The sequence below is a fragment of the Balaenoptera borealis genome (genome assembly GCF_965194805.1).
Source record: "Balaenoptera borealis genome assembly, chromosome: 1".
Taxonomy (NCBI): Eukaryota; Metazoa; Chordata; class Mammalia; order Artiodactyla; family Balaenopteridae; genus Balaenoptera; species Balaenoptera borealis.
In genome coordinates, this window is record NC_138860.1 from 128,553,126 (window position 1) to 128,577,888 (window position 24,763).

Sequence of the window (24,763 nt, forward strand, 5' to 3'; positions counted from 1 at the left end):
TTGGATGTACTCCCAACTTGTGTTATTTTTGCTTTTGTTGCCACTACTCTATGGTTCTTATACCATATGTGAAGTGATGTAATATTATTTGAAGGTAGACTGAATTCAGCTAAAGATGTATTCTATAAACCTGAAAGCAACCATTACAATAACAAAACAATGAGTTCTATCCAATAAATCAACAGAGGAGTAAAATGGGATCATAAAAAATATTCAGTTAATCCAAAGGAAGGGAGAAGAAAAGGAGAAGAAAGCAAATAGAAAAAAGGTACCATGATGGCAGATTTAAATCAAAACATATCAATAATCTCATTAAGTACAAATGAAATAAACACCCTAATTAAAAGTAAGGTATTCTGGGAATTCCCTGGTGGTTCAGTGGTTAGGCCTCTGCACTTTCACTGCTGAGGGTGTAGGTTCAAATCCCTGGTCAGGGAACTAAGATCCCACAAGCTGCGTGGTCAAAAAAAAAAAAAAAAAGAAGAAGAAGAAACAGGTAACCTGAATAGCATCATATCTATTAAATATTTAAGACGTTGAATTTAGAGTCAAAAACATTCCTACAAAGAAAATTCCAAGTTTTAATGGCTTCATTTGTGAATTCTACCAAACATTTAAGGAAGAAATAGTACCAGTTCTACACAAACACTATGAGAAAACTGAAGAGGAAGGAATGCTTCTAACCTCATTGTATGAAACCAACTAACTTTGTTCCAGACATCAGTTGGTCTAGGTTACCTCTCATTTGCATATATTGAATTTTAAGGTGTTTCAATTATTTAAGGAAACTTCCAATTATCTGCCTGCCCAACATCCAAAACTTTTCCATATAATGTTTTTATTGTAAATGAACCTTAAGAGTATTATCTCTACAATATGGAAAGGCTTCTTAAACATAGATAAGACTTCAATGGATTTGCAAAGTAATCAAATTTTAAATCAAATTTTACTGATGTACAAGACGTCTTTCCTTTTTAAGCACACGAGCAAAAATATACAGGTGACCCCTGAACAACATGGGTTTGAACGGTGCAGGTCCACTCATAGGTGGATTTTATTCAAAAAATACAGTATGACACAATCCAGTCACAGAACCCTTGTATGCAGAGGGCTGACTGTAAAGTTACACACCTGCGTGGGTTTTCAACTGTATGGGGGGCGGGGAGGGGGCACTTCAACCCCTGCATTGTTCAACAGTCAACTGTACATGTATTTCATTAAAGTAAATATTTTTCAATTCACCTTAAATGGAAGAATGAAAACCATCTATTACTTTCTTTATAGAATGTGCCTATAGGCACTAAGTATTTACTTATTAATTATTTTTTTAATAGATCTTTATTGGAATATAATTGCTTCACAATACTATTAGTTTCTGTTGTACAATAACGTGAATCAGCCATATACATACATATATCCCCATATCCCCTCCCTCTTGAGCCTCCCTCCCACCCTCCCTATCCCACCTCTCTAAGTCATGGCAAAGCACCAAGCTGATCTCCCTGTGCTATGCTGCTGCTTCCCACTAGCTAACTATTTTACATTTGGTAGTGTATATATGTCGATGCTTCTCTCACTTTGTCCCAGCTTACCCTTGCCCACCATGTTCTCAAGTCCATTCTCTATGTCTACATCTTAATTCCTACCCTGCCACTAGGTTCATCAGTACCACTTTTTTTTTTTAGATTCCACATATATGTGTTAGCATACAGTATTTGTTTCTCTCTTTCTGACTTACTTCACTCTGTATGACAGACTCCAGGTCCATCCACCTCACTACAAATAACTCAATTTTGTTTCTTTTTATGGCTGACTAATATTCCATTGTATATATGGCATTAAGTATTTAAATTTGTAAAATATCCAAAGACTTTGTTTCATTCTTAAAAGTTAAGCATATTTGAAAACTAATCAAACTTCACATAATGATCACCTTTTAAAGGACCTTTGGAACTAAAACAATTTTTCTCTAGTTTATTAAGCAAATTATTATAATCTAAGGTTTTTGAAAACTATATCCAAATTCTTTAAGTAAATATTTGATTAATGAAAATACACCAATTCCTCACCTAAGAAACTTTTAATTTTTAGTATATCATATATGATAATACATTGAGGAAAAAAGTTTCCTTTAAAAAGGCATAATACTCCAGATATTAATAATGAAGTACTTTTCCAAAAGATTTTCATATTTTCCAATTGTTACATCATATTAAGACAAGTTATATTACATAAGGTATAACAATATAACATAATTTATACATAAACATACCGTGTCTTGCTTTGGAATTTGGACTAAAACAGAAAGAAGCTGCTCTGTATCAAGAAATCTTGCTATAACTGAAACAAACAAACAGAAACTATGAGCAGTTAAACTTTATGTTACAGTTTTAAAATAGACACTATGTAAAATATTATCCTCAAGTAATAAAACAGAAGTTTTACCTGCAAATATTACTTGTTTGAATTATCTTCATCTATCTTACATTTACCAGGAGTAAAATAATAAATTCTAGTGGTCTTTTCCTAATTTTGATTACTCAGAACTTGTCTTCAAATTTTGCCATTGTTGATCACCCCTTCCTTCTTGAAACTCTACTTCTCTGACTTTTATATGTTGCTTATCATAATTTTCTTCCAACCTTTTTGACTTCTAAATTTTCTACATGATACTTAAAAGATCAGAGAAGATTAGTTTGAAAGCATAGTTCAACCACTAACCATATAACCTTTCAAAAGTTACATAACTTCTCTGAACTTTAGTTGTTCTCATATTTTAAATGTGGATAATAACATCTTCCTCCTAAGGTTGTAGTGAGGATTAAGTGCAATAATATGTGTAAAGTACCTTGCACATACCAGAGCTCAAAACTGTTATTTTATTCTTCTCAACTCATTTTCCAGCTTCAAGTACACTATAAAAGTATATGTATAGATAATTGGAATCTATCCCTTTTAAATGTCCCCAGGTGTTTTTTTCTTTACCTTAAACTATTGTAACTATTTCTTAATGACTCATGGTTATTATCATCATTGTTATGTGTGATCTCAAAAGTTTTTGTGTAAACTTATTGATACTTTCATGAAGTGGCCCCAAACTGTTATCCTTTAAAAAAAAGAACTAAATACAAAAATTTTATGTCACTTCTTTCTTGTTCAAACTTTTGATGTTCTTCAGTTTGCCTACCTCTAGAGCTGTGCTCCTTTCTAAATTACCACTTCTATGGTAATTATGTTAAAACTGTGGTTAAAAAATTAGAGTAAATAGGCTGAGTATACTATTATACTTGTTATACTATTATATTATACTACCGTGACATTTTACATGTGAGTCCACTAGTCAGACTCTCTTAAGCCCTCACATAGATGGGCCTTTCTCTTTTTCAGTCTCTTCTTTCTTCCTCTCCCCAAATCTACTGTAACAAACAAACAATGTTTCTAAAATAAGGATTTGACCATATATATTACTCTCTTGGTTTAGAATCATCACCGCCCTATTGATTTCAGGATAAAATCCAAATTTCTTAGCATTATATAAAGGCTCTTCATAAACCAGCCCCAATTCTCATTTCCTGCCATTCCCCAAGGCTTCAAGTCATAAATAACTACTGGCCATGCCTTAAATACAGCAAGTTCTTTTATAACAATGTAAGTATAACTGCAGAAGCTTATGTTAACTCTACCTTCCTCAACTTCCCAGAAAAACAAGTGTACCCTAGAAAGTAATGACTGCTCAAGATCACAGTCAGCAGCACCCATACCAGATCTTTATCCCAGCCACTGCATCCAAAAAACATTTTTGTTTACCGCTATGCACATCAACATACCTTGCCCAGGCATGTTCCCTTTGTCTTGAGTATCATTTCTAGAATTCTCCTGTTGTCAAAATCCTACTCATTCCCTTAAGACAGAGCTAAAATATTATCTCTGTGAATCCTGGATTCTATATTTATCCCAGCTCCTTCCTCTATGTTTCCACAAAATATTAAATTATTATTGTGTTTTTCACACTGTATCATATTTTTTTATTTAGAGTTCTGTGTCTCTAACATGAATGTAAGATCCCTGAGGATCTTATAACTTAATCTTCATGTTTTCATCCCTATTGTAGAATGCCTACAAGAAAGTACGTACTGTACTTTTTATGAGGTTCACATTCTCATATTTTAATAAACTATAAAAATTACCCTTGTTCTGTATTCCTGCTCCCCTACTTTATTACATGTTAAGATAAATTATAAACTGTCAAGATAAAGAAAACATAGAAATATTTAACATTTGTAGATGCCAATTTAAAACTTTCTGTAAAGTTTCAAATAAAATCCAAGTTTTTCATTAAAATCTCATCATATAGAACATTATAATCTTTGGAACAACAGAATACAATTTTCAACATGTTCAATAATAAATCAATAGCTTAACAAATATGAACACCCATTATGTCCTAGACTCATATGGGAATCATCCAACAAAACATTCACTTACAATACAGTAAGATAAGTGCCATAACAAGATACTATAGACAACATATAGAAAAGATACCTAATATAGACTTGGGGAGTCAGAGAGGCTTCTAGAAGAAGTGACATCTAAACTAGGATGGTAAATTATGAACTGAAGTTGGCTAAAGAGTAGTTTGGGAGAAGAGGTTGCAGAGAAGAAAGAGAAAAGATTCTAGACAAATATTACAGAGTGCAAAAGCCAGAACATGATATGCACAAAAAAAGACACACAGATCAATGGAACAGAAATAAACCCATGCACATATGATCAATTAATCTATGACAAAGGAGGCAAGAACACACAATGGGGATAAGACAGTCTCTTCAATAAATGGTGCTGGGAAAACTGGACAGCTACATGCAAAAGAATGAAATTAGAATATTTTCTCACACCATATACAAAAATAAACGCAAAATAGATTAAACACCTAAATGTAAGACCTGACACCATAGAACTCCTAGAATATAACACAGACAGAACACTCTTTGACATGAATGGTCAATATTTTTTTGGATCTGTTTCCTAAGGCAAAGGAAATAAAAACAAAAATAAACAAATAAGACCTAATGAAACTTAAAAGCTTTTGCACAGCAAAGGAAACCACTGACAAAATGAAAAGACAGTCTACTGAATGGGAGAAAATATTTGCAAATGATATACCCGATAAGGGGTTAATATCCAAAATATATAAACAGCTCAAATAACTCAATATCAAAAAAACAAATAATCCAATTAAAAAATAGGCAGAAGACCTGAATAGACATTTTTCCAAAGAAGACATACAGGTGGCCAACAGGCACACGAAAAGATGCTCAACACTGCTAATCATCAGAGAAACGCAAATCAAAACCATAATGAGATATCACATGACACCTGTCAGAATGGCTGTCATCCAAAAGACCACAAATAACAAATGTTGACAAGGTTGTCGAGAAGAGGGAACCTTCATACACTGATGGTGGGAATGTAAACTGGTGCAGTCACTGTGGAAAACAATATGGAGGTTTCTCAAAAAACTAAAAATAGAACTACCATATGACCCAGCAATTCTACTCCTTGGTACATATCTGAAAAAAACAAAAACACTAATTCGAAAAGATACATGCACCCCAATGTTCACAGCAGCATTACTGACAATTGCCAAGATATGGAAGCAACTTAAGTGTCCATCAACAGATGAGTAAATAAAGAAGATATGGTATATGTGTGTGTACATATATATGGAATACTACTCAGCCATAAAAAAAGGATGAAATTTTGCCATTTGCAAAAACATGGACGGGTCTTGGAGGGTATTATGCTTAGTGAAATAAGTCAGGCAGAGAAAGACAAACACTTATACATGGAATCTAAAAAATAAAACAAACAAAAGTATAGCAAAACAGAAACAGACTCACAGATACAGAGAACCAACTAGTGGTTAACAATGGGGAGAGGGTAGGGAGGAGGGGCAAGAGAGGGGTAGGGGATTAAGCGGTACAAATTACTATGTATAAAATAAGTAAGCTACAAGGATATATTATACAGCATAAGGAATATAGTCATTATTTTGTAATAACTTTAAATGGAGTATAATCTATACAAATTTTGAATCATTATGTTGTACAACTGACACTAATATTGTAAATCAACTATACACCAATGGAAATAAATTAAATTAAAAAAAATTTTAAAGCCAGAACATGAGACAGGATATGTTCAAGTAACTAAAAGAAGTTCAATTATACTAGAAGGCAGAATGAAAAGTGACGAGTAACAAGAGATGCTGTGGGAGTTGATAAAGAAATAGCCATCCAGAAGAGTTCGGATTTTATCCTAAAAGTAATGAGAAGAGAATGAAGGATTTTATGCAAGTGGATATGTGGTAGCCCCACAGAGATGTCCACATCTTAATCCCTGGAACCTTTGAACATGTTATCTGGTAAATGGGACTTTGAAGATGGGTTTAAGTTAAGCATCCTGAAATGGAGAGATTATTCTGGATTATTTGTTAGTCCCAAAGTAATCACAAGGGTCCTTATAAGAGGGAGGCAGGGGAATTCCCTGGCGGTCCAGTGGTTAGGGCTCTGTGCTCTCACAGTCTGGGGCCCAGGTTCTATCCCTGGTCAGGGAACTAAGATCCCACAGCCACGTGGCCAAAAAAGGAAAAAAAAAAAAAAAAAAGAGGGAGGTAGGAGGATCAGTCAAAGAGAGAAGATATAAGGACAAAAGCAGAGGTCAGAAAGTAGAGAAGAAACTATTCTGCTGGCTTTGAAGATGGAGGAAGGGCCATGAGCCAAGGAATGTAGATCGCCTCTAGAAACTGGAAAGGGCAAGGAAACAGTTTTGCCCCTAGAGCCTCCAGAAGAAACGGTGGACCTGCTAACACATTGATTTTAGCCCAGCAAAACTGATTTCTGACTTCCAGAACTGTAAGATAATAAATTCATGTTGGTTTAAGCCACTAAATTTGTGGTACTTTATTACATCAACAACAAGAAACTAATGAAGAGTAATATGCTCAGATTTATATTTTCAGAAGATCTCTCTGGCTCTCATATAGAGAAGAGACTGTAAAGAACAAGACTGGAGGAGGAAGCCAAACAGAAGGCTGCTGCAATAAATCAGACTATAGATAAATGGTACCCCAGGCTGGAGCGGCAGCACTGGGAATAGAAGCTAAACATGCAAGAGATACACAGAAAAGAGACTTTGCAGAATTTGATGATTAATTTCAAGGAAGGGAAGTGTCAAGAATGACTTCCAGGTATCTGGTTTGGTAAACAGCTTGGATGTAGAGCTATTCTCTGAAATCAGAAGGGATTGATTTAGAAGGGAAGATGGCACAGTTTGGACACATTAAATGTGAGGTGATTAAGGAACATCTAATAAGTGCTCAGTAGGCAATAAGATATATGGGGCTGAAGGTCTATAGAGATATCTGGGCATGAGATGTAAATTTGGAAGTTATGAATACGTGAATGATAATTATAAGACCAAGAAGGTGGGTAAATCATATAATAAGAATATACAGGGTAAAAAGACAACCTAGGACATACCTTTGAAGAGCCATAGCATTTAGGGAACGAGCAAAGGAAAACAAGCCTAAAAAGAAGACTCAGAAGTCATTCTCACTTCCATTTGAAAGAAAGGACTCTGGGGTTTTTACTCTGTTACCTGATCAATGACAGAGCTTTCTGAAGACATTCCAAGACAGTATACAGTCCTGTAGTCTATTTGGAAATAGTAAAGATAACAGTACAAGGGAGATACCACATTGGTTTTGACTGGATAGTCATAAACTCGTTAAAGAAATGAGTGACAGAGCTTAAAAAACAGGAAACTCCAAAGAAATAGGAAGAAAACAAGGAAACTGTACAATCACAGAAGCAAAGAAAGGCAGTAATTCAATAAGGAGAGATTTTTGGCAGCACCAAAGAAGTTGGATTTCAAATAGGAGAACTAGTATGTGTCCATTAAATTTAAAAACAATGAGACTATGGGTGAATGTTTTAGGCTGGGTGCTCCAGAAGCAGACGCTGAGATGAGGATTCATGTGCAAGTAATGTATTAAGAATTTGGTTCCACGAGAAACCAATAAAGAAGACAAGAAGGACAGGAAAGAGAAAAAAAGCCAAGCAAAAGTATAATTTCAGGCAAAGTCCTATGGAAGGTAACTTCAACCAATCCTGTAGAAGGCTTGTGGACTTTAAGTTACATTCATGGTTTTTGCCAAAACAGTGTGAGACAGCTGGGCTTTGATACTCCCACAACATTCAGTCATTTAAGGTCCGCAAGGCAGTTTTGGCACTCCGTGCCTGAGAGCAAAGCCCTCTAATAGCCTGAGGGCAGGCCTCTAAAGAGAGTCCAGGTACAGGCCATTAGAAGCAAAAGCACACACAGCAGGGAAAAGGGGCACACAGAAAGGTAAAAGAGACCCAAGAAGATCTGCACAGAGAACCAACAATATCTGCTATAGTGACCTTGACAAGAGCAGTCTCAGTGCAGGAGTGGGCACAGACACAAGACTGACTGATTAAGACGTAGTGATGAAGAGAAGACAGTGTGGGCAGAAAATTTGTTTTTCAACAAGATGTTTAATGGAAGAAGAGAGATAAGGTGTTGCTGTGAACAAGGCTGACCAGTTAAAAACTGGCCTTTTTGTACCTTTCCCAAAGCCTCACAAAATACACAGGAATATATAGAAAAAAATGAATATACAAAACAACATTGGAAATGCAGAGTCACAGTCAGTATAATGTCAGAATTTTGAAGAAATTATACTAATTAAAAGGTATTTAGAATTGGACTTAGGAAAACCTAAAGGCTGTAAATGCCTTCTAGATTTTCAGGTACCACTTCCGTTTAGACCTCCAGAGCAACAGGAGGGGAGGTTGGGGAAGTGAGGTTATGGAAGACAGATCAAGTTGCTAGAAACCAGGAATTGGACTCAGATCAGTGCATATAAACTGCCCCTCCACCTACAGATTTAAGAAGAAAATTGCACTGCCATGCTAGTGAACAGATGCCAAGGGCAATTCTCTTACCTCATGTTATGAGTTGGATTGTATCCCCCAAAAAGAAACCTTGAAATCCTAAACCCCAGTATCTGAATGTGATATTACTTGGAAATTGGATCTTTGCTGATGTCATCAAGTTAAGATAAGGTCATTAGGATGAGCCTTAATCCAACAGGACTGGTATTTTTTTAAGAAGACAATGTATTTTGTTAAAAAATTTGTATTTGTAAAAGTAGATGATATTCATTTACCTGACTGAAGTCCAAAAAAGAGCTCCTCATCTTGAAGCAGTTCTTGAACACAATCTAACCTCATGTTAATGGTTTCAACATCAATTAGAGGTTCTAATATATTAGAACGAAGTCTTCTACTTCCTCCAGGAGTCTTAGTGTAATTTAGAACACCAAAGAGTGTGTGATTGTTCCTTTAAAAACACAAGTTAGGAAAATTTCATCAAGTATACAAAGGAAAATCCAATAAAACTATAATTTAACTTTTAAAATAATCCTATAATCTACGGTAGTGATTCTCAAACTTTAATATGCATACAAATCACATGAGGATTCTGATTCAGTAGGTCTGGGATGACGCTTGAGAATCTACGTTTCAAATATACTCTCAGGTATGCTGTCAGTCAGTGAAGCACACTTTGATTAACAAGGATCGACAGAATCTTCTTGCATTTAGTTAATGGCTTTTTTCATAGATCAGTTACAATACTCAGACTAATATAAAATATTCTAGTCCATGGCATTCCATCAATAATAGCAAGATATCAACAACACATCCTTAAGGGGAGAGAGAACTTTTACACAGATAAAATGAGTATTTAATATAAGCACTCTGTTCTAACTTAAGAAGTTAGAGAATTATAAGTAAAAGAGAAAGAAAGAAAATAATAGCAGGTACAGAAACTGTTAAAAACAAACAAACAAACAAACAGGACTGTACAGAGAATGACCAGGAGGGTTGATTTAGTTAGGTTGGTTGAGAAAGACCTGTATGTATATTCGGCAGTTGAGTTAAGAAGGCATCCATGCCAAGATGATGATGAGATGGGAATAATGATGACAATTGATGGTGAGTATAGCTAACATATACTGAACACAAAGTATGTGCCAGGCCTTATTCTAAGCACTTTACATATATTAACTTATTTAATTCTAACAACCATGGTATGAGATAGATGCTATTATTAACATTTTATAAGGGAAGAAACTGAAACACAAAGAAATTAAGTAACTTGCCCAAGGTTTCCAAATAAGTGAACAAGAAAAGAGTTACCGTTTAAAAGGGCAAAACAGAACAGCAATTTAAGCCAAGGTAGTCTTTCTGGCTCCAGAACCAGAAAGAAGACCAAAGTTGGTGGACCACTGCAAGTGAGGGAGATGAATGAAGAAGTTGAAAGAGACCAGAACACAGAAGTCCTTGTAGGCCACGGTAAAGAGTCTGAATTATATTCTAAATATAATAGGAGCTCTGGAAGATTTTAAGCAGGAAAGTTCCAAGATCTAATTTCTGGTTTAAAAGGATCACACTCTGGCCATTAGGTTGAGAATAGACTAATTGTAGGAGGGGAAGAAAGCAGAAAGACAAGTTAGGGGCTATTACACTATACAGTAGTCCAGGCTAAAATGAGGGAGGTATGGGTTAGGGTTGTAGCACCGGAAATGCTAAGAAGTGATCCAGAATATGTATGTACTCTAAAGGTTGAGTCAGGAGGATTTACTGACATATTGAATCTGGGTTAAGAGAGGAAAGGAAATAAAAATGACTCAAGTCATCAGACTGCCAAATTTTTGGTATATCAATTTAAACAAATTTTTAGGGAACTATTCAAATCAAGTCCTGGCTGGGAGTGGGGGTCATCATAGGTAAGTCACAGGCACAATTCTGAGAATTTGTCTTCTGCAGGAACAAAGAAGTGGGGAGCATACCTAAATCTGCCATTTGCTATAGAAATCAATGGGTGAAACAGTATGCTGAACAAGTAACAAATCCATAGAAGCATTAGAGCTATTCAGACAGTTCAGTAGATAGCATGCCCATCTTTTAACCTAATATTCTTTGGTTCAAGTCTGTGAAAAGACCTCAATTTCTCCTTTCAACTATAATATGAACTCTTGGAGGTCAAATATCCTATCATTTAATATATAGCAGGAACTCAAGCAATGTTTGACAATGATAATGGTAAACAATGATTAACTATGAAATGTGACAAAGTAAAACTGAGTACGAAACCCTCTGTAATAATTACCAGCCTCGGTTATTGACTGTCTATGTTACCCCATGTCATTTTAATTTAGAAAGTCAATGACAGAGTACTTTATCCAGATATTATTTTATCCCTTTTTTCCTAGCAATAGAAAAAATATTATTTATTCACTAAGCTGAAAAGGAATAATTACAATTAATTATAAACTCCTTTAAAACGTTATAATTTTAGACCATCATTATTCAGTGGAACTACAAAGGTGTTGAGGTCACGACACTGACGATGACAAATAGTATACACAGTACTATTCTTACCTTTACTAAAAGTAGAACCAACAGTACCTAGATAGATCTAAACTGTTCTTGATGATTAAAGTAAATAATAAACAAGATTAGATATTATAGGTTTCTAAGTTTGTAACTGTAAATGATGTCTGGAGATTTCACATAATTAAAAGTGAAGCCAAGATAAGAGCACACAAAGTGACAGAAATACTTAAACACTATGGCTCTGAAATTGGCACTGAGCACCTTAAGGTTTCAATTGTATAAAGTACTCTTTATTCTATTCAGTACTCTTAATACTAAAATTTATGATTATTTTAAGTTTATCCCTTTCATTGATATCCGAAGTTACATTTAAGTACTGAAAGCTGAGATTTTACTCCAAGCTTACTTACTCCCAACTTGTACTTTACCAAAGTAAATAGCTTATGGTTTCTTTGCACATACCATATTGCTATATTGAAAATCATGCTTTCAAGACTTAGTTATTCACTGTCTTACTACCTTTTCTACTTCTTAATCTGGATAACTTCTTTTTAAAAAATTATTTATTTATTTATTTATTTATTTTTGGCTGCATTGGGTCTTCGTTGCTGCGCGTGGGCTTTTCTCTAGTTGCGGCGAGCGGGGGCTACTCTTCGTTGTGGTGCACGGGCTTCTCGTTGCAGTGGCTTCTCTTGTTGTGGAGCATGGGCTCTAGGAGCGTGGGCTTCAGTAGTTGTGGCTCATGGGCTCTAGAGCGCAGGCTCAGTAGTTGTGGCGCACGGGCTTAGTTGCTCCGCGGCACGTGGGATCTTCCCGGGCCAGCGCTCAAATCTGTGTCCCCTGCATTGGCAGGCAGATTCTTAACCACTGCGCCACCAGGGAAGCCCATGGATAATTTCTATTTATACTTCAAAATTCATATCAGGAAAAAAAAAAAACCCTCATGTCAGGTATTATCTTCTCTAGAAAGCCTTTTCTAATTACTCCCCTTTTACTCCTTAACTAAGCCCAGTTAACTTTCTTTCTCTGCTATGATCCCATCATTTTTTCATGCAAACTTTCATGTCACTATACAGTCGTCCCTCAGTACCTGTAGGGGATTGATTCTAAGACCTCTAGTGGATACCAAAATCCGAGGATGCTTAAGTCCCTTATATAAAGTGGCCTACTACAGTGGGCCCTCCATATCCACAGGTTCCATATCTGTGGATTCAACCAACTGTGGGTCCCTCGGCTACGGAGGGCCTGATGTACTTAGTACATGTTAATGATACTATGATACTATGCATCTCCTCCTTTAGACTGTAATTCCTCAAGGAGAAAAACCATTACTCACTAATTCTTTGTACCAAATTGAACCTATATTAAACTATATAGGTTTATGCCTACTATAAGCACCACCACAGGTTGATTACATTATCTTCTAATAACATTTTGATTCTAGTTTAGGTATCCCAACCACTATGAAATCTTATAAACACTGTGTGTTTGTGTGTGTGTGTGCACACACATGGGCAATCTCCCATTCTTGCTCTTATTCATGCTTACCATCAATATTCCTCTAACTAAAGCTAACAATAAACCAATAAAACCAGCAATCTAGTCATACACAAAGACCAAGTTGATTCAACTATTTTCACCTTCTCAAATGATTATGCAGCCCCTTGAATTTCCTGTATTTAATGCTTTTAAAACTTGTTATTTTAACTTTGTAGTATTCTGCACACAACTTTTTTTATTATGGTAAAACACAAAACACAAATTTTAGCATTTTAACCATATTAAGCACACAAGTCAATGTCATTAGGTACACTTGCAATATTGTGCAACTTACCATCATTCATTTCTCATCATCCCAAACAGAAACTCTGAATCCGTTAAACAATAACTCTACCATTCCCCACTTCCCCCAGCCCCTGGTAACCTGTCTACTTTCTGTCTCTATAAATTTGCCTATTCTAGGTACTTCATATAAATGTAACCATAAAATATTCTCCTTTTGTGTCTGGCATATTTCACTTAACATAATGTTTTCAAGGTTCATACAACTCGTGGCATGTATCAGAATTTCATTCCTTTTTAAGGCCGAATGATATTCCATTGTATGTATACACCTTATCTGTATACATCTTATTTTATCAGTCACTCATTGATGGACATCTGGTTTGTTTCCACATTTTGGCTACTGTGAATAATGCTGCTACGAATATTTGTGTGCAAGTATCTGTTTGAGTCCCCATTCTCAATTCTTTTAGGTATATACCAAGAAGTAGAATGTCTGGATCATATGGTAATGCTATGTTTAACTTTCTGAGGAACCACCATGTGGTTTTCCAAAGTGACTGCACCATTGTACATTCCCACCATAAATGGATTAGGATTCTAATTTCTCCATATCCTCACCAACAATTATTTTCCATTTACTTAATAATAACCATCCTAATGGGTGTGAAATGGTAATTCTGGTTTTGATTTGCATTTCCCTAATGACTAGTGACGTTGAGCAACTTAAGTGCTTATTGAACCTCTGTATATCTTCTTTGGAGAAATGTCTGTTCAAGTCTTCTACCTAGTTTTGAAATGGGTTGTTACTTTTTTTTTCTTGTTTAGTACAAATATATTTTTAAAACCTGATTTTGGTGAAACATCTGAGCAGTTCACCAACAATGGTATAAGGATTAAAAATATGTTTATTCAGTATTTCTCCATCGAACAATTTAAAGAAATGTAAAATAACTATTCATAGAAAAATATGACATAATATACTGATTCATTTTCTAAGAAAAAAATGGATGATCTTACCTAGAGTCTTGATTATTAATTAGTAATTCAAGGTTTTGGGTTGATGATGAATCTATCATAGCTGTCTGTTCACTACCCTGGAAACAAATCTTCAGTGATTTTGGTGCATAAACTGAATTTTGAATAAATTCAACATATTTTAATAAAGCTGCAACAGCTGCAAGGCAGTAATACCTGTAAAGTGACCAAAGATACATCACTATAAATCTCTGGAATAAAAAAAAGTATTGCTATAAAAGAAAACATTTATTTCACTTTAATATTAGCAAAATTACAAATATTTGCATAGCATTGTTTAAAATCAAAGGGAAAAAGCACACCAAGTGTTCCTGATTTTTGATAACTAGTTAAATTACCTCTAAAACATAAAAGTTGATAAAAAGAGACAATTTTCTAAAGTCTGAGACTTAAGGGATATTAGACTCCCAATAGGTCACATGTTAGAAGTCAACATTCAATGGTAATTTGTGTCAATTTTTGATGTACCATTCTAAGTACACATTCAAATAATGTTGAAAAAGTCTGAGAGTTGTAAAGGTACAGTCTGGAGGTCCCAATGTATAGGAAAGCATGTTTTGATCTCGGTGAGAGTAGTCGTCATGATTAACTGAGTGAACAAGTGGTCCAACCTGGCTCAAAGTAAGTATCTGTTCAGCATGTTATAAGAAATATCCATTCCAAAAAAATCATTCCCCATCTCATTCTGAAGGAGTAAAGGTATGAAGTAACAGGAACGCAGCTTTAACTGTGTTTCACTTCTGTACCGTCACATTTCTAGTTTGCTGTAGCTACTTGAGCTTTTCAATTCAAAGTAAAGTGAGCAGGAACCATTAAGGCAGTAGATTATGACTAATTTGGAGAAATTCCATAAAGTTTAGTTAGCAAGATATGCCTTGTATATAAATTTTAGTTAACTGTTTTACTATTTCCATAATTACTGAGTGTTTTATAAGCCAGGCACTTTTCTAGGTGGTAGGGAATATAGCAAAGAACAAAACACACAAAAGACCCTTCCGTCCTGGAATACACACCAGAGATTTACTACTTGCCCTAAATTTTAACTTACTTGGATTGAACCTCCATTAGGACAGTGTTGAATTCTGTTATGCATAATTGTTCAATGTACTCTAGTCCTTTTGTTTCATTGAAGTATTTCCTTTGGACAGTAGTGAAATTAACATTCTGAAAAGAATTTTTAATTTCAAAATAAATTTTAAGTTTCATGCACTTGCCCAAAACTGCTTTCTTAAATACATGCTCATACATGGGTAGATGACTTAAATATGGAATAAAGTTTATTTTTCATTATTTATTATTTTCTGGAGTTAAATAAGAAGTTTTCTTAGTTATTTACAAAAAGAATGATGGCCTGTCTTGCTAAGTGAATTATAGCAGTCTGTAGCTCTTATTAAGCCATATTTACATGAAATTTAAGTACAATAAAAAATAAACATGAGAGTCTCTGACTTCTACTAATTTTATTCTACAGCAACAACAGCAACAAAGGTTTTACATTCAGCCTCATATACACTATCGTAATTTAGAGAGGGTAAATCTTTGTAATACACTAGTTGAGGAAGCCAAAAATACCAGTTCCAGCTATCAAATCTATGAAATGCTATCTACATAAGGTGAATTTAATTTATAGAATAAAGAAAAGCAGATAATGGAACTTTTTTTAAAAGAGAAAAAAAAAAGCATGCAGCTGCAGAGTAAAAGGTCTGCCTGCTTTGAATAAAAGTAATAGGTAAGAAAGGTATTAATAATATAATAACAATGGATCGTGAAAGAGCTGCAAGGCTGAAAAAAAAAGTCATAAGCAGGTAGGGAATTTGTTATGTGCCAAGATTGTTTGAAGAGTTATCTCATTTAATCTTCCCAATAACCCTATGATGTAAGTCTTGTATCAATATTAAGTACAATTTTCCTCTAAGTCAAATTCTGAGAAGTCAAGTAACTTTTCTAATATACAATTGATATGTTCCAGAGCTGAGACTTGAATTTGGATTTCTTTGACTAAGAAGTCCATGTTCCTTACACTTCATATTGCTTCTTATTTAACTGAGGTCTTTTTATGGTAAGTGTGATGATAATGATAACAATAACATTGATTTTCCCCTCTGTTTATAATGCTTTTATACCAAATACTTCTATGGCTCTCTCTCTCACTCCTATCAGGACTTTGCCCAAATGTAACCTTATCAGTGAGACCATTTCTGATTACCTTATATAAAGTATCAATTCTCTAGGAGGTAGATACTATTATTGTCCCTATTTTACTGACGAATAAAAACTGAAGCTTAGAGAGGTTAACTTAACTTGCACACAGTCATTTAGAATCAGGATTTGAAACCACAACAGTCTAGCTCCTCTATTCTTTTTTTTTTTTTTTAATTTATTTATTTATGTATTTATTTATTTTGGGCTGCGTTGGGTCTTCGTTGCCGCCCATGGGCTTCCCCTAGTTGTGGCGAGCCGGGGCTACTCTTCGTTGTGGTGCGCCGGCTTCTCACTGCAGTGGCTTCTCTTATTGTGGAGCACGGGCAGTAGGCACGTGGGCTTCAGTAGTTGTGGCACGCGGGCTTCAGTAGTTGTGGCACGCGGGCTCAGCAGTTTCGGCGTGCAGGCTCTAGACCACAGGTTCAGTAGTTGTGGCGCACGGGCTTAGCTGCTCCATGGCATGTGGGATGTTCCCGGACCAGGGCTCGAACCTGTGTCTCCTGCATTGGCAGGCGGATTCTTAACCACTGCGCCACCAGGGAAGTCCCTGGCTCCTTTATTTTTAAGCACTATGCTATATTGCCTTACATCTCAAGCGTAGTAAATGTAGGTTGTTTTCGCCTTTGGAGGATTCATCTATCCCACATTCTATGTTGTTCTGTCCATGTGGGACTGTCAATTACAGTACTCTGTGCCCCACAGCAAAAAGCAAATGCCCTGGGATTAATCAATCATAGTGCTTTTACCCCCATAAACAGTGATTAATCTAACATGTGGGAACATGAACAAAGCAGGAACAGTCAGGGTCCTTCTCTCGAATTCATATGTGGACACTGGAAGAAAGAAGTTATTTTTTACTCTCAGTTGGCTAAGCTGAGTTGACATTAGCCTGGAGCCATGAGCAATCATTTTATTAAACCTCACAGAGAGATGGCAGTGGAGATGAGACTAAGGATAGGATCTATCCAACCATTTGGCTTCCCAGTTACATAAGCCAACAAATTTCCTTTTTCACTTAAGCTACTTTAAGTTGAATTTCTGTTATTCACAACCAAAGGACTTAGAATGCTTAATCAATACAAAATAATGAAGGTATATGGAAAGGTATACATAAACAAGGGTGATGAAAAGAAGTCTAAGTCATGAATGAAAGAGATAAAGAGTCCTGTCTAATAGAGACAATAGGTTTACAATAGGAACCATTTCTGGCAATGAGTCAAAGACAGCTGAGCTACATTGGATCTCTAAGAGCACAAGAAATGTTATATGACTGTAGATGCTGAATATATTAAGAACTATAAAGAACTCATTGGACCATAATCTCAACTTGGTTTCAAATGTGTTAAAGATAAGTCTACAGACACAACGAAATATAATATTCTGAATATAATTTGCACTCCTCAAGAACTATTCTAACTGCAATGCTCTCTACTTGGTTCAGAACCACAGCCTCCATTCCACAAAGCAGGGAGATGTGCTAAAGGGAAGAGATAAACCACATGGTAGAAAGGCCCTTACTGAGAGGGAGAGCATTGGCTGGATAAGGTTCCAGAGCACTTCCCTATCACAGTCCCACAGATGGTGAGACAGTACGTGTTGCTAGGGGAAGCTGTAACAATTCTATAGTATAAATCAAATTCTCCAAAAGAAAAAGTACTTGCTGATAGTTGCTATCCCCTAGAAGAATAAGAACTTCACTTTCAACTAGTCTGGCAGCGCAATAACTACTTTCCAGGAAGCTATACCTAAGGAAATCCATGCTTTCTCTAAGTGTCTGCTTCCTGTATACTCTGGGAAACATCCTTATTACCTAAAAGATTTTTCCTTTTTTTTCAAAGTATATCAAGGGTACCAAATCAAATAAGTGAATTCCTTGTCATTTTTATTGTATGTATTAATAGTCCCTAAGCTTAGGACTTGTACTTAGTGAGTACTTTAGGGTATATAAAGATACCCGAATTATTGTTCTTTAGGATGATATTATAAAATGGATTTTAAATAAGTAAGACAATCTTGAATGTTACTACTGAGAATAAAAATCACTTACCTTGAAATTTTCTGTGATGAGAGTAAACAACTTGGTTGAGTTCCCCACAACACAAGCAGTATTTGACATTATTATTTCCAAAGGTGATAAAATTTTGAGTTTAGTGATCACCTAAAATTGTTTGAATAAATAATTTCTTAAATGTAAGCTTGGGATTCTCTAAAACCAAAAAAGTTTCGTATTTTTCTGAGAGATAAAATTAAGTCAGAGACATACAAAGTCATAACTGTTCTAATTATATGTTTCAATTAAATATACTTCTAATGGTAATATGTCAAATATACATCCTATAAAATTATAAATACAAAATATTTTCATAAACATAGGCTATATTTTACTCACAATAGTTTGTATCAGCTCTAAGCCCCCAAATAATTTGAATGTATCAAATACGTATTCCTAAAAAAAATTTTTTTTTAATAAATTCATCTACTCGGTATTTTATTCATCTCCATGAAAAACATAAACATTCAATAGTGTAACTATGGTGATTCAATCAATATGGCCACACGGGTACAGCTTAGAAGTTGAAAAGTACAGAAACACAGATGAGAAACATCTGCTTTATGACTGATGCTTTTCACAGTCTAAGGTGCATTTCTTAGAACTATACTAGACACAGAAATACTTTATCAATATTCTGAACATTCCCGTTTTTTAAAAAAAACTTTTATCCTATTCTTTTTAAATTGCATTGAAATGTGAAATACCCAGATATGCAGTACTAATATCATTTAGGTTGTTAGGTATATTAAAAAATTACTTATTAGGTAGGGAAAGGAAGTCTACATACTGGGAACCATCAAGGGGAATTAGGGAAAGAAATTAAGAACAATAAAACATTAAAAATAACATAGTATTTAATATGTTTTAATAATAGTAATGGGGTCAAATAACTTTTTTGAATATAGATTAGGAGTAGACTACCTCTACCTGATAAGTCACACAAATTCCCATGACAACAGGCCAGTGGCCCAAGTTAATGATGAGTGATAGGAAGTGAAGGCAAGAAGTTGAGAGACTTAAATTATGACTGGTCTAAGACACCAGTTTCCCTTATCTCTGGAAAATAAAATTCAAATACAGTTCAGTGGAAACAACCCTTTGGAGATAGCATTATTACATATGCTATCTTTGGAATGAGTCCAAGATTTATTAATTTGAAGATATTAATTTCAGAAATTAATATTAATAGTAATTTGGAATATTTAAGTAACAGCAAAACATGTTATTTTAGAACAAAATAATATTAAAAAATTAAAATCAGATGTAAAACTTTATTTTAATTCAGAGTAACCTACATTGGTGCAATAATGAATAACCATTATTCTACCAAAAAGTAAGCCAATTAAGAAAGCACTGACTTGAAAATCTGCAAAGTGCCCTCTAGATGAACCATTTTCTAGGAGTATAAATATTTACCTTTGCATATGTTGTGTTGTCTGCAAACTGAGATAATATAATTTGTGGGCTTTTTAAATCAATACTTGCCATTCCTATTTCACCTCTGGCAAGTCCTCTCCCTTCTACAACAGCTACAATAACTGATGGAGAGTGTGCAGAAACTGCAGATGAGGATGTAGCTATTAAAAAAAAATTTTAAAGAAAATGTATAAACATTAACAATACTTTCTAGTTCTTTCTCATAAAATCTCAAAGCACCAAGTCTAGGACACAGCTATTACTATCCAAGAAAAAAAATCTCATTTTGCTCATCAAAATATATCTTTCCATATATCCAGACCAAATAAAAATGTTACTTCTCTATTTTGCCAAAACTTAACTTCACATTTAGAAATAATAAACTTATACATTGCCTTATTTTGCATTTTATTGGAATGAAGTCATAAAGAAACACTAAATTTGGGATCAGAAAACATATTATTTATCTTACCTTGTCATTTGAGAGCTATATGAAGTTGAGCAAATTATTTCATAATAAATAATCATATGTCACAAAATATAATGTTAATAGCTGCCCTACCTAACTCAAGAGGTAGCTGAAATGCTCAAATGGGATAATAATATATATCAATGTATTTTATAAAGTATAAAACATTATATGACTATAAACTCCACTTATGAGATATCTGTGTAATGTTGGATATTTTATTAATGTGCCAAGAATGTTCCAAGTTCTTTACTTGAATTAACTTTACTTCTCATGATTCTATCAACAGACATCATTATTTTCTCCATTTGCTTTTCAGGAGACTGAAGCATGAATGGAACTGGTAGAATTTGTATACCGGCAGCCTGGTTCCAGACCTGGTGCTCTTAACCACTACATATATTAGTGATTTTGAGATCTATGCCTGACAAACCATAAATATTCAGGTAAGTAGTTTAACCTTTCTAAATTTACCATTTCTTTATCTGTAAAGTGGAAATACCAAACCTTTTTAACAAAGTTGTTATATAAGAATTAAACATAATATAGAAGGGTTTTATAAAGTATATGAAATTATAAGGCATTATTCATGGATAAAAAAAGTCAGACTACTAAACATACCTAAAATTTTATTTTCAAAGTAAAATTGTCTTTTATCCCCTTTTCAACCTTTCAATATACCTTTTCTCCCCTCCTTACCCTCCCTAATCTAGAATCCTTTTTTCTTTTCTATTCTTCTGTTATAACACCTACAAAATTATTTTTACATTTATGCTTAGTCAGTAGTCAACTTAAGAGTTCATTTAAAAATCTATTGTGTCTAGATCTCAGAATCTTTTTCGCCATTAAAGCCTTGTTATACATGGTGATTGAGTTTATATTAGATCTATAGAAGTCAATTTAAGTTCTGCAATCGAATATGACCTTTCCATTCTTAACTGGAAACTTAATAACAAGTTTCAGTACCTGGAAATTCAGTACACACAGAAGACATCTCCCTTAAACTTTAAAAGAACATTTATGCTGTTATCTCTCTGTTATAATACTAAAATAAGCATCATAGTACATAAAGCTTTTTTCTGGGTCTCTTATTATTTCCCTAAATTGGCTCCTTATAAGTCAAATTACTGGAAGAAGGAAAACCATCACTTTTAAAGGATCTCACATATATTGCCACATTTCTTTTCAGGATTGTACCAACTTTTAATTCCATCAGCAGTATATGAGAAAAACCAATCTTACTGAATCCTTACCGTTACTAACTTCTGCAATGTATTATTATTGTTGTTGCTATTATTATTATTAGCTAGTTTAATGGACTGGTGCTTTAAATGTGTATTTTTAAAAATTACTATCAAAATTGAACATCACTTAATATATCCATTTGTTTTCTATATTTTGAGATGTTTACATCCTTTTTGCACAATTTTTACTAGGTCTTAATGTTTTTCAATCTGTTTTTATGAGAATTTTGTAAATCAATGACGACAACTTATAGTTGCTACCAATCTTGCTTTTTTTGATATCACAAAGATTTCTATTTTTGTATAGAAAGTCTTTTCCTTTATAATTTCTTCCATTACTTTTCTGCTACGGAACTCCTCCTTCACTGAGACATTTGATATTCATTACTATTTTCTTCTAACTTTTTGAGTTGTTTAGTTCATTTTGATCTCTCATTTGGGCAGAACTTTGAGCAGTACATTTGGTTCTCCACCTTGTCTGGCTTGTCTGGAATGAAAGATAACCAGAAGTACAGATTTAGACTCATTCATAAGCAGTTGCTAATGGTTTAGCTGGATGGTCAGGGACTGGGAAGGAACAGAACTGGAAGACAGTGACAAGGAAAGTTGGGGAAGAGGTATGTGGATGGATCTCTTAGAACGGGCATAGACTTTGAAAATATTTGTCTCATGTGAATGCTCACCAAAGGGCATCCACTGTAAAGGAGACTCTTGATAATAGTGGACAAAATGATACACCCTATGATGTCAATTAGCCTCTTTTCCCAGCCACCACAGTGTTTCCTTAATAGACCCATGAACAAGTCGGCCATGGTGGCAAGAATGGAAACTATGCATCGGCTCAACAATGTGAACTTCCTCTTACAAAGGCTGACTTGGTTAACCCTACTGCTGAGTGCCTAACTGGCCAACAGCAGAGATCAACATAAATGCCCCATACAGTACCATTCCCCAGAGGGACAACATACCACCTGATGGTAGGTTGATTACACTGGATTTCTTCCATCAAGGAGGGGGCAGATATTTGGCCCCACTGGAATAAACACATATTCTAGATACAGATTTGCCTTCCTTGCCCACAGTGCCTCTGCCAGCATCATGATCTATGAACTTACAGAGTGCCTTATCCACCATCATGGCATTTCACACAGTATTGCATCTGATCAAGGAACTCACTTCACAGCAAAAGAAAAAAATGCATCAATGGACTCTGGCCCATTGAAACAACTGGTTTTACCACATATCCCATCACACAGAAATGCCTGGCTTAGCTGAAAGGCAGAATGACTTACTGAAGACTTAATGCCAATTAGGAGACAATACCCTAAAAGAATGGGGTGCTGTCTTACAGGATGCAGTTTATACTTTGAATCATAGATGCTGTATTCCTCATAACCACAATACACAGGTCCAAGAATCAAGGGGAGGAAATAGGAGTGGCTACTCTCACTTCACTATTATCCCTATCAACCCACCCAAAGAATTTTTGCTTCCCATTCTGGCAACTTTGAGCTCTGCTGGTTTGGAGATCTTAGTCTCCACAAGGTTATTGGTTCCACCAAGTGACACAACAATGATTCCACTGAATTGGAAGATGAGATTGCCATCTGTCCATTTTAGGCTCCTTATTTATGCTACTGAACCAATAGGCAAAAAAAAGGGGGGGCTATCTATGGATGGGGTGGCTGCTCCTAACTGCCAAGGGGGTATCATGTCGCTATACACAATGGAGGCAAAGTGGACTATATATGGAGCCCAGGGTTTCTCTAAGGCAGCGGTCCCCAACCTCTTTTGGCACCAGGGACTGGTTTCGTGGAAGACAATTTTTCCATGGATGGGGGAGGGGGTAGGTTCAGGCAGTAATGCCAGCGATGGGGGGGACGGTTCAGGCGGTAGTGCAAGCAATGGGGAGTGATGCGGAGCGGCAGATGAAGCTTCGCTCGCTCACCTGCCGCTCACCTCCTGCTGTGCGGCCCGGTTCCTAACAGGGCATGGATGGGTACTGGTCCACGGCCCGGGAGATGGGAACCCCTGCTCTAAGGCACCCCTCAGTATTTCCAACAGTAAATGTTAATGGAAAACTACAGCAACCAAAAAGAGGCAATGACCAAGGACTCAGACCCTTCAGGAATGAAGGTCTGGGTCATTCCACCCTTATTGCTGCAGGTAAGGGAAATATGGAATGGGTAGTGGAAGAAGGAAGCCATAGATATCAACTATAACCTCATGACCAATTACAGAAATATAAACTGCAGTAGCTTTGGATATTTTCTCTATGCTTTGTTATATGCATGTTTATTTGTATAAACTAACCATTTTTCTCTCTCTTTTCACTTTTAAAAAATTTATGCACAAGTTATTGGAGGTTAACTTTACAACTTAGTCTTTAAGTAACACAATATTCAGTGGGACCACGACTGAATTTGAGATCATTAATATGCAATGACTGTTGGGACTATGAATCTTCTCATTTTGGGAAAGAGTGAGAATCCCCTCACTTGCAAGTACAGATGTATACATACTGTTAGGTAGAAACACAGAGTTGTTTTGTTGCTGTAAAGGAATCCAAAAGTGTGTAGAATGACATATATGGACATTGAATAGCCAAAGGAGTTATGCCAGTTATCAATTTAGTGTTACTCGGCTCCAAATTCACACTTCAATGTAAGCTCTGCGACAGTGGACAGAATTGCTGTATTTCTCCTTTAGTGTGCATAATGTATACTCCAATAAAGATGTTTAAAAAAAAAAAAGTGTGCATAATGTTAAGTTTTCTCAATTGAGGGCACTGGAGGGACCTTGCATGATGAAGGGCTCTCCTGCAGCTTCCACTGGGTCAGCAGTGTAGGTATGAGGACATCTGGTGGTGATGTGCCCAGCTACATACCCAGAATGTGCTGTCCTTTGGCAATCACACAGCCGCAACATGGCACGGTAACAATCATCTTACAGCCCTCTCAACAGAGATATCCTGCATTCCATGCCTCCTGCCCATACTAATTCCTTCGGCTCTTTCACTCTCTCCTCAGTCTGTCTCCCAAAGTCCTCTTGATGCCACCACCCTCCCAACAGG

At 35.4% G+C, this 24,763-nt stretch overlaps 1 protein-coding gene across 2 annotated transcripts in view; it reads right to left on the minus strand.

Moving 5' to 3' along the window:
* The window catches only part of MSH4 (mutS homolog 4), a 93,337-nt gene that overhangs the window by 64,253 nt on the left and 4,321 nt on the right, over positions 1 to 24,763 (minus strand). For both annotated transcript variants that reach the window (XM_082355072.1, XM_082355071.1), the window contains 6 exons: positions 19,978 to 20,138; positions 18,556 to 18,666; positions 15,355 to 15,470; positions 14,289 to 14,462; positions 9,254 to 9,426; positions 2,273 to 2,340 (listed from right to left, as the gene is read on the minus strand). In XM_082355072.1, coding sequence (XP_082211198.1) covers positions 2,273 to 2,340; positions 9,254 to 9,426; positions 14,289 to 14,462; positions 15,355 to 15,470; positions 18,556 to 18,666; positions 19,978 to 20,138 — 803 coding nt within the window. The remainder of the gene's footprint in view (positions 1 to 2,272; positions 2,341 to 9,253; positions 9,427 to 14,288; positions 14,463 to 15,354; positions 15,471 to 18,555; positions 18,667 to 19,977; positions 20,139 to 24,763) is intronic.